At 50.1% G+C, this 11206-nt stretch overlaps 1 protein-coding gene across 2 annotated transcripts; it reads right to left on the bottom strand.

Annotated features, from left to right (window-relative positions):
* Positions 1-3861: 3861 nt before the first annotated feature.
* PXMP4 (peroxisomal membrane protein 4) lies at positions 3862-11200 on the bottom strand. 2 transcript variants are annotated; one of them, XR_001862270.1, is made up of 5 exons: positions 11047-11200; positions 10651-10713; positions 9892-10090; positions 8480-8961; positions 3862-8420 (listed from the first exon to the last, which is right to left on the bottom strand). XR_001862270.1 is itself a non-coding variant. In XM_008634349.2 (4 exons), exons 1-4 carry the CDS (start codon positions 11175-11177, stop codon positions 8698-8700), a joined length of 657 nt encoding a protein of 218 aa, XP_008632571.2. In that variant the 5' UTR covers positions 11178-11200; the 3' UTR covers positions 8440-8697. The 2 variants fall into 2 exon arrangements, 1 of the variants encoding a protein (XP_008632571.2); XM_008634349.2 differs by lacking the exon at positions 3862-8420 and having other exon boundaries at positions 8440-8961.
* Between the last annotated feature and the right edge of the window lie 6 nt (positions 11201-11206).

Below are 11206 nucleotides of genomic sequence, written 5' to 3'. Positions count from 1 at the left end.
CTCCGGATGGCCCGGGAGGGCAGCGGCACACACCCATGAGCAAAGTTCACAGTGCTCCCCTGCTCTGCGGACTCTGCCCACCCACGGGTATCACTGGTGGGGAAGAGGGTGGCTTTGGGCTCTGCGGGGTGTCCCAGGCTGCCCCCCGTGAGTGCCCCTTCCCCAGGGGTGACAGCAACCGCAGCCTGCCCCAGGCCCGTGGCATCCCCCCCAGCACTGGGGGCATCAGTGGGTCCTCAGCCGTGCTGGGGCAGGAGCTCTCCTGTACTGCGAGGCAAGGTGTCTGCAGGATTTTTGTCTAAAACTGTTGGAGCGATGAAGGGATCAGTTCAGGATTGTCCATCTCCCTTTTTCAAAGCAGCCCCGAGACCATGGATGAGGCTGTCAGGCGAGTCTGGAGCCTTCAGGCTCTGACGCTGCTCCAGGGGTCCAGCACGCACGGAAGGACTGGAATGCTGCAATCTGTTCCATCCGTTTGGTGGATGATTCACGGCATTCTGTGTTTCCAAACACCAAACAGCTGTGGATCTCGGCAGCTCCTTCAGGACGGGTTGATAACCCCTTACAGGGTGGAGGAAAAGCTCTGCTGGGAGCACAACCTGCACTTGACCGTGCCAGACGCTATCTCCGACCGCGAGACCGTGTGGCTGGGGAGAGGCAGGGACAGAGGGATGGCAGACGGAGCCGGGAGTGGCCCCATATGCTGAGAGAGATGCAAGTCCACCCACGAGACACGGGACAGGCAGCTCCCACCACCAGTATCTCCTGCCTGCAGGACACCGATAACCTCCTGCTGCTTGAGGAAGCAAAATTAAAAAGGAAAAAAATACATCCTGCTAATAATAACAAAAAAAAAATTTTAAAAGCATGTAAAGATTAGGCCTTTGGCAGAGTCCAGACATGGGGAGGCTCATGAGGAACGTGTGGAGCAGGGTCTGAGCCAGGCACCCAAATCCCTCGGAGCCGAGCCCAGGGTTTCACCCCTCTGTGCCCCCCACGAGCTGCCCCCATGTGTCCCCGGGGGTCCGTGGTCGAGCACAGTGGCCTCCAGCCCCTTGCTGCTGCCAGGCAGGGCTCTGAGCCAGCACTGGCTCCTGCCCCGGCCCTGCTGCCAACCCTGGCCTGCCTGGGATGCAGGAGATGGGCTGATTTTTCCAGCAGTGCGTGGGACGCTGGATTCTCAGGGATGAGTTAACTCCTCTGCTGCGGAGCAGATCCTGACACGCAGTGCCCCTGTGCTGGCCTAACAGGTTTCTGGCTTTAAAGGATTTTATGCTGGATACTTTGGCAGTGGCTGCAATTCCTCTGGGGACAGCCAACGCGGAGCAGTGCCGTGATTTCCCTGGCTCCCTATGTCTTTAAATACAGCAGTAACGTGGTGCGTGGCCGTGACCAATCAAAGCAACTCGCTGTGCCTCATTTCTTCACCAGCCGAGAGCAAACAGAAACGCTGCCTTGCTTAAAGGAAATTAATACAGTTAATTAACACCTGGTCCTTCTAATATTCCAGGGCCCACTCTCCAGAGCCCTTCCACGGCACTATCATCATTACTGCGAAGCACAAGCAACAGTTAGACCAGATGTTTGCACACAGTTAATGCTTCTTCCATCTGAGGAGGGGGGAAAAGGCAACCCCAGCAGCCGGGCGGGAGCGCATGGCTGGCGGTGCTCTCCCCATCCCTGGGGAGCCTCAGCCCGGCGCTTCCTGGGATGAGGCAGGGTTTGGGACACAGCTGCTGCACCAGCTGCTCCCGCTCGGCTCACAAAGGCTGGGTTCACCCCCCCCAATTCATGCCGGAGCTCATTCGGGGGGAGCAGGCTCTGCTCCCTCTCCCGGAGGCTGCGCTGCAACTTCTCCAAGGCTTTCAGCGCTGGCGGCGCGAAAAGAGGCGGCTGTGGAGACAAATGAAAGGCAAACGCTGGTGGGAGAAGGGCGGGCAGGGGCTTTCCTTGCATGTGGATGAGGGGAAGCAGATGAATCCTGTCTCCCGCACAGCTGCAGCCTCCTCCCGGCCCCGGCAGCCCCGCTAAGGAGTGCAGACGTGCTCCCAAGATTAGCTGTCTGGCAGGTGCTGCTCCCAGATAAAGCCCTGTCTGCACGGCCCCGCTCGCTCCTGCACAGGATCAGGAAGGCTGTTCAGACACTTTGTACTCCAGCAGGATTCAGCCCGCGGCACTTCACTGGGTTTGGGTGCCCTGCACAGCGGGATAGCCTCAGGGCAAGGGGTGTGTGCTGGGAAAAGTCTGCAGGTGGAGCCAGAGCTGGTACCTGCGCTGGAAAATCATCTCCTGGCAGCGAGGTGACAAGAGAGCCGGCAGGATGCAGACCTGCACCCCTGTGCTCAGTTAGGTGCAGCATGCGGGTGTCCCCGGAGCACACGGACCGTCCCTGTCACCGCAGCTGGTCCTGCCTCCCGCAGCTCCCGCACGGACTGTGCTGAGCTGGCACTGGAATGTGTGCAGGGCATGAAGGGGAGCAGGACTTCCCTGGGGTCTCCTGCCAATGCCCCTGTTGCCAGTTCACTGATTTGTTCACAAGATGGTGAGATGGGAGCGTGGCACAATCTTCCCGTGGTGGGGACAGGCAAGCTGGGGAAAGCCCAGAGCCCCCCTGGTTCTGCTGCCCTGACCCTACTGTCCCTTACCTCTGGCACCTGAGCCATCACTGTTGCTCTGTGGAAACCAAAGCCATTTTCTGGAAGCACAAATCGAGTATCTAAAGCTGGCTTGTGGCAGAGGGAGCTGCCCTGGTTTAGGTGTCTCCTCTCAGATCCCAGTCCCAAAAGCCAGGCAGTGCCCGTTCCCTTGCATCTTTTACAGATGACACCAGCCCTTCTTGTCCCAGGACACCAGATCAGCTCCTCTTTTAGACACTGGGCACAACAGACTCAGAAGTGTGACTTCCTCCTGTCCTCTGGTGGTATTTGTTTTTAAAGCTCACATCATGCTGAGTGTCTCTCAGTGGAAGCGATGGGCATGGAGCCCATTCCCCTCCTGCTCTGCTCTTCACACCCAGCCAGGGCAGTCTTGTCTCATCCTCTGAGCAAGAGCACCACAAACACTAAAATTCCACAAGGCTCTTCCATTTCCTTCACTCAAACCCCGTGGAAGAATGGAGAGGCTGAAGTGTTTCTTGGGAGCCTGGGGGTTATCAAGGAGTGATTTGGGAACAAGCCAAGCTTTAGCTTCTACCTCTCCTTAGTGTCTGCAGCCAGCCCAAGTTCACTTCCCAGCACTCAGAGCATGGTCACTGGAACTGAGAACCCAAAATGACAGAAATTAACCTACAGGTCCCTCAGAGCTTCACCTGGAGCAGAACGAGGGCTCAGACAGAGGATGATGCTTTGTGAGGAGGAAAAAACCCTTGAAGGTAGGACTGGAATCAGTTTGGAGGTGTTAATTTGGCTTCTCATGGGTCCAGGCTGGACACTCCAGTATTCCAGCAGCTATAAAGCTGGAGGTTTGGTCTTACAGACACTCAGCAATTGCTTCATCCCCACTACCACAGCAGTCACCTCTACAGCACATTCCCTTTGAACTTATAGCTTGGAGAGGCAGCAAAATCATCCACAGACATCCTTATTTTCTTTATTTGTGTATGTCATGTTTAAAAAAAAAACAAAAAGGGGAAGGGGTGACAGCCATCCCAATTTGTTTCTGCAGTTGGCACCCTTACCCCTGCAGGAATTAAATCTGATGGTGGGGTCAAGGCAGCACTGGCTGTTTCCAAGCTGGTAACACCAGAGCCCAAGCCATGCCAAAAATGCACCTTGTGCATGGCTCCTCTACATTGAGGACTACACACATGCAATCATCGAGCATTGCTTCGTATATGTTAGCTTAAAAATGGTAACATTTAAAAAAAAGACAAAAAATTAGGATTTTTATTTTTAGAGAAAGCACAGTATTGTAATATTCAAAGATTGATTATACAGAAATAATGACCACAAGAATGCAATTCATAGTGGACAGAGCTACATCAACAACCCACTGCCCCCTCTTTTTTACTGTTTTAAACACCAAACCCGAGATAGTTCCACAAGCATTCGGATCAGTGTCACACAAGTTACCTGAGTTTATGTTCTTTATTCTATGCTGTCAGAAAATCAGGGCCTGGATTACACAGCAATTATGAACACAAAACATATACCAACAGCAGAGGTGGTAACACCTGTATTATAGAGTTTTTAGTTTGTTTTTCTCCCTCCTCATCACCAGAGATATGAAAATTCTTCTAAGTAAAGGAAAAAAGTTACCTCTTCCACCAATCTGGTAGGAACACACAGGTTGGAAACCCAAGATTAACACCCCAAAAGTATTAACAGTGGCAGACAGACATTATGCCTTATTTTCCCTCCTCCCTTATCTGCTGGGTTTCAAAAGCAGCATCAGAAAACACATTCTGCTCAGGCTGGCATGAGCCAGGGAGACAAACACAACCTGACAAGTAGGGAGCAGCACATGGCTTGGGGTATTATCCAAAGGTCACCTTTGTGCTGATGCAGGGAAAATGAGTTGGAGTCCCAACAGTTGCTCCTGACTGAGGGATCTGCACAGGGTTCTGGTTACTCCACCAACACCAGCACCCACGGCAGCTCCCAGCTGGCTGCAGAGCTCAGTGTGCACAGGGGTCTGCCTGCTTTGGGTCTCTTTCACCAGCCAGGGATCATCCCTGCCCTTCTACCCACACCCAGCTCAGTTTAAAGCAGAGCTTGACCTACTCTACCAGGGCAAGGAAGTCTCACAGCACCAGTATCAAAGCTCCTCTGCACCCTCTCCACCCTGGCACAGGATGCCCAGAGAAGCTGTGGCTGCCCCTGGATCCCTGGCAGTGTCCAAGGCCAGGCTGGATGGGGCTTGGAGCACCCTGGGATAGTGGAAGGTGTCCCTGCCCATGGCAGGGGGGGGGTTTTTAAGGTCCCATCCAACCCAAACCATCCCATGATTCTGTGAAAAATGCCCTGAACAGGGACATTTCTCTGGTTATTGCACAGACACAGGGATGGTGGCCAGGACAAATCCCACTGTCCCATTACAGACACAGGTTCACACCTTCCAGCAGCCCCAGCCTCCTCAAGCCCTTCTCTGCAGCACTAAATGGACAACCACAAGTTTTTCTTTCAGAAATACCCTCTCCTTCACTGCCAGCATCCAACACGGCACAGAAAACCTCCTCTAACCCAAATGTCAGGCAGCTGTCTAATTTTCACCTTTGTTAAATAATGCAATTGTCCCGGAAAGGGTTCTCCAGCCATCCCCAGAGCCAGCCCCAGCACACAAGCTGTGCTCTAAAGGGAAGGGAAGCACAGTGGGTATGCCAGGGCAGCAGGCAGCGGCAGTAAATAACCCTGAGCCTGCTTTGTTCCTTCATAAAATAAATGATTAATAGCCCAGGATAGTCAGGCTGCTTGAAAAGCTCAGAATTGCTGAAAACTTTTGATCAGTTTGATTCATTAACCTTTAAAACTGCCTCTAAGAGAGGCTTAAAATCTGAGGGAGAAGCATCATTTTAAACACCTCAATTTTATCCAGTGATCCTCTCTTTTGACAAACTGAGCTAAGACTGAGACACTCTGCTCCTCTTTAGACACTCAGCATCAGTCAGGTGTCAAGGGAGAAATAACAAGGGAAAATAAAGTTGCTGTAGACAAACAACCCCATGTTCATCTTAAAATTCAAAACCAGTCGGGGCTGCGGGGGAGAAAATGGCCCTTCTTTGTGATTCTTAAGCACTTGGCCGATTCGCAGGTGGCTTCCCAACTGTCTCTTTATTTCTTTTGCTTTTAATGCTAATAAAAAAGGAACCCAAACAGGGCACTCAATTCCCCACACAATGCCCTGGGGGAGGGCAGGGAGTGTCACTTACAGATCCCAAAAGTCTGACTCAGACAAATTACTTCTAGTTCACTTCCCTACTACACGCCTGCATTGTTCCAACACCTTGGCAGCAGAAGGGGCTCATCCCCAGCTATCTGGTCCCAGGAACAGCCATGGGGGCTGATGTCATTAAGGAACTGCCCCAATTACTTCCCTGGGGAAAGCAGTGACTTGCAGCTTAACGTCCTGGCCCAGCACAGCGGGAAAACCAACCGTCAGCAAAGTCCCAAAGGCTGTGCTCCCGGGAGGAGCTGCAGCTTCCAGGGATGGCAGCTGCCTCCTGGAGCTCAACTGCAGATGGTTGGAGGCATGGGCAGGGTTTCCTTAGAAAGTGAGAGATTCCCAAGAGAAAAAGGGCGTTTTGAACCAAGGGTAAGTCGTGGTCACTGCCGCCAGGCTGATTCCAGACACTGGTTTTTGGCTGGGATTTATTTTCTAGAGAGGACAGAGGACAGAGAGCAGTGTGAAAAGGTCAGGAAAGGGCACTTGTCTTTCTCATGGACACAGAAGTGCTTCACCAGCAGCCACAGCAGTACAATCCCCAGCAAAGGAAAATTATTGCACCTCTAAGGGAATCACAAGGCTTTCTCAGAGAAAGAAATGCCAGCTACAAATTAAACAGATCAAAACCTTCTCACAGACACCCAGCTCACAGAACCAGCCCACAGCATCCTTCACTGCAGTAATTACACATGGTCAAGGATTTGTGAGTTTAATAGTTTTAGGGAGCAATTCCCAAGCTACAGCTGTCAGCTTGTGGAAGGATTTTCTGAAATCCCATCAAAGCTTGTAGGAATTGAGCAATATTAGCAGAATACCAGTGCTCTTACTTGGAACAATATTGAGGCTTCTGACAGAAAAATTGTGATGCTTCAAATACCCAGCAGTGGTGGAAATAAAGATGTTTATAAAGGAATCAGATCTCACCTGTAGCTTCAGCAGTTTTTCTGTATTGAATCTTTATGCTTATCTATACAGAGAAAAATATTTAACTGGAAGAAACAAACCCAATTCCTAATTTTTCAGCTTTCCTGGGGTCTGATTAAATACTGATGGATGTTCCAATTCAATTATTCAGTCCAGACTGTAATAGCAGTTAATTAGAAGTTAGCAATGAAATTAGAAGTTAAAGGGATCATAGAGAGTTATTATGACAAAGAACTATCTTGGTTTTTGGGCACCATGTACATCATGGATTCACATGGACAAAGAAAAGTGGAAAAATAAAGAGCAGAGAAGCACTCTGATTATGTGCAACAGCAATAAAGGAGTTTAGGAGGACAAGGAAAAATGACTTAAGAAGAAATTCAGAATTTTTTTCTACTCAGAAGCTCCCTGAAGTTAAATGTACTGTTCCAGCTGTACCACTAAATAGGAGAAATTGCCAGAGCCTGGAGGGTAAAGAAAGCTCAAAAGAAGATGAAGGGAGCATCAGCAGGATTATGCAATGACATGGGCAGGTCAGGAAAAAGCAGGTGGATACAGGGAAAGTGAACAAATAGTCCCAACAGAGCCAAAAGGGAACAGGGAACTTAATGATTCTCTTGGAAATATCACCCCATCAAACCAGTGTACCAGGAATTATTTCAATGCACATCATTGAGTGAACTGTGTAGTGTTATATGGCCCTGTACCTTGCATTATTGAGTGTGAGTTCATTAATTGATTAATTAAACCAGTTTTTGTGCTTTCTCAGCTATCTAGTCAATATTCTGCCACAGCCCAGTGTGTCCTGCCCTATGCTGGGGCTCAGCTCAGTTTTTGAGAGGAAGATAATTAATAAATTAATTCATGGCCTCAGCCTGGCTCAGCAACGAGCCTGCACAAACCACAGGTACAAAATCGGATTCAAATCTGGTTACAGCCAACACGTGCCACTGGTGTGAAGGGCAGATTCTGGACCTCAGAGAAACCCTTTCCATGTTCCACCAAAATAAAAGTGCTTGTTAAATGTTGCTCCCTCGGACACACAAAGTCCCCAGCATGAGATCCAAGGCCTGGCTGTGGAGGAGCCCAAGTTGTGTAACTGTTTTTGGTATTAAGTTCAAGTACCTTTAAAGAGCTTTACAAACAAGTTTAAAAGAATTACAGAGTATTCAGTAGTGCACTTTGCAGAGGCACAGATTCAGCCCAAAATGCCAAGCAAAAATGGTCTTTCCAAGCCTGATTTACCAGGCTTGTGCAAGACAATCTTAACAGTTTTATTCTCACATATTTTATTGTCTCCCTGAGGGAAAACTCTCGAGGAACTCTCTCAAGGAGCACACAACTGTCCTTGTAATAGTTTAAACAGGATTTCCAGCCATCCACAGCAATCAAGAAATGACGGCCCTGCTTTCAAAGCTCAGCAGGTTCCCCACTCCCTTCGCTCCTCGAACACACCACGGTGAGCACAGCAGCACAGAAAAAACCACTTGTGAACATTCAGATGAGCTCTAGAAGATGTTTTCATACTCTCCACTTAGTGTCAGGCTGTCATTTTATAAATATATTTAGTTTTTAAAAAGCAAACCCCAATGCCACACTTGTAGGGAAGATAAGGACTCTTTAAAAAGACTTTTTTAAGCAAAGCCCAATGCCACACTGGTAGGGAAAATAAGACTTCTTAAAAAAGACTGCAACAAGTTTCTTTGGGGTGCATGCTTGCTCAAAAAAGGAGCCAAAAGACTGAGCAGAACATTCTGGCCAGGAGACAACAGCCAACTCTGCTTGATAAATGTTAATTAAAAAAAAAACCACAGGTCAAGAGCAACAGAATAACCTTTTCCCTCAGCTGCTGGGGGGTCCCATCCCATTCCAAGGCATTTGACAGTGAAGCACCTACTTGCTGTCTGTCCTTTTGTTGTAAATGAGGAAGTCAGACAGGTCGTGCCACACCTCACTGTCCTCGTACAGGTAGGTCATGGAGGACTGCAGGGAGGGCTGCAGAGTCTCCTTGTGGTATTCAAAGAGCCACAGGACTGTTCCCCACACCAGGGCAGCCACGAGAGGGAAGGGATCCTGCTTGGGCTGTGGGATGTAGCCCTTTTCCACAGCCAGCCGAGACAAACCGAACAGGATCCGGGACAGCAGGTACATGATGATCTGAGGAGGAGAAACCCAGAGAGCAGGGGGTAAGTACTGAGCACAGCCAGCTCCAGGGATTCAGAACTGACAACCCAGCCAAGAGGGGCAGGAACAATTCACCCACTTCAAAGCAAGCAGGCTGTAATTTCCCGTATCAGCAGGCTGCAAAACCACGGGTGTTTGTGTCTTCCCCACGGCCTCAGAGTCCTGCTGCTCTGATTTAGCAATCAACAGGCTGCACTTCACACAACACATCTGTGCAGTTGCACAACTTTTGTCTTTGCCCAGTTCCTGCCACCTCAGATGCACTGATGCAACAGTCCCAGAGCAGTCCTGCCAAGCAGGTGTGAACTGAGGAGTCTGGACACAGCCTAACACCACACTGAAGGCCTGGCTTAAGTCAAGCGCTTTGGATTAATCTGCATCTCTGTGCTTCACTCATTGGTTTGTGACTGTGTGTTAACGCCCAGCTTTAAATCAAACATCCCCTGAGCAACTCTGCTCAGTTTAACCAGTTTAGTTGTCAGTTTAACCAGTTTAGTTGTCAGTTTAACCAGTTTAGTTCAGTGCAGCTCTAACTCATCAAGTTCTACACTCACAACACTCCAGACCAGGAGCACACAGCACACAGGCAGTGACCACAGCTCAGGTGACAGATGGGATAACCCCACATCTTTGGATAACCTGACTGCCCTTCCCAGGAGCTCAGTGCAGCTCTGGAGGCAAACCTGGGCTTCCAGCACTCCAACTGCCCACACTGTTCATGGCAGACACACAACTACCTCTGGGATTTGAGTGCAGAGCAGTCGAAACAGCAATCTGTGCAAAGAATACAATAAAAGAGCAATGCTATGTGGTCAGAACCACCAGAAAAAAGGTGCCACCAACCACTTCTTGACACACCTGTTGTTTTTCCTGGCCAAAGAAACTTTCAGCAAGTGCCTTTACCTGGCTGTTGATGGGATTGTTGTCACCAAACACCAGCCAGCCCCCAATGCAGGCTGCAAGGAAAGAATGAAATGGGATTTTTTTCCCCTGCAGCCGGGACTGCGCTGCCAGGAGCCCCTTGTAGGTGAACACAAAATAGGCCAAGTTCCGGGAATGAGCGTATGTAGCCTGGGCAATGGATTTCAGTTTCTCCCTTAAACTGAAGGAAAGAAACAGACAATTAGGAGAGCGAAAAGGCTGGACCCCTGCACTCACTCAGCTTGGTCACTGCACTCCTGACCTACACTGATGGCTTGCGCACTGCAGGAATGTCTTGGGAAGGAGAAATCCCCTCACCTCTGGCTCACTCATCAAAACAGCCCTACCCAGACTGTGGACTGTGCCTCTGTCTAATTTTACCACTACTCAAACAGCTCTTTAAGTTTTTGGTTTTTGTTTTTTTTTTTACTAAATGCAAACCTCTGGCACTCAAGGAAAGGCACAATGTGCACAGCCATAGCCTGGGTTCCCATATTTCCACACAGAACAGAACATTGCTGTTGGCATCTGCTAATCTGCCCTCTGGTTCTCATCAACGATTCCTTAAGTGATTAACCCCCTCATTTATATATATTTGTATGTGCTTCACTATCAGAACAAGGCTCAACCATGGCTCACACATCCTTCTGCTTTTTAAACACTCTAGAAACATGAAAAGCAGACAGCTGGGATGAAAACGTTTAAAGCAGCAATACAGAAATGCAGAATTAGGGTTCATACCTTCCACTCTTGAACAGGAAAGTCATCACCAGAGCGTGCGGGGCACGGATTTTGGCTCCATAACTGCAAAGGTGGACAGATATTTCATAGAGATTGTTTTATACTATTTCTATTGTGTTTTTATTCTATTAACAGCCGAAAAAGGCTACTTAGCCAAATATCTATTGCTTTTAAGCTAGCCCAGCAGCATAGCAAACCGCGAGGAGCCCAGCCAGAGAGAGAAGAGCACGCGCACCTCAGCGAGCCAGGCCCGAAGGGGACCCCAAACCCAGCTCAAACCACCCCAACTGCAGGTGAGGGAGGCGGAATCGCCTCCGCGCACCCCTCCCACAGCATCCCCGGCCTCCCCACCGAGCGGGGGGACCGAGAACCCGTCTCCCCGTGCCCAGCACTCACACAGCGCCGTTGCGGAAGCCCTTGATGACGGCGAGCGCGGCATGGTAGCGGCGCTTCTGCAGGAGCGCGTTGGCGGCGCGGAGCAGAGCGCGGAACGACTCCGCACCGCCCGCCATGGCACCGCCGGCCATGGCCCCACGCCGCGCGCCGCCTCCCGGGG

The sequence above is a fragment of the Corvus brachyrhynchos genome, unplaced genomic scaffold, assembly GCF_000691975.1.
Source record: "Corvus brachyrhynchos isolate BGI_N302 unplaced genomic scaffold, ASM69197v1 scaffold125, whole genome shotgun sequence".
In the NCBI taxonomy this organism is placed as follows: domain Eukaryota; kingdom Metazoa; phylum Chordata; class Aves; order Passeriformes; family Corvidae; genus Corvus; species Corvus brachyrhynchos.
This window is presented reverse-complemented; position numbering and strand designations above follow the sequence as displayed.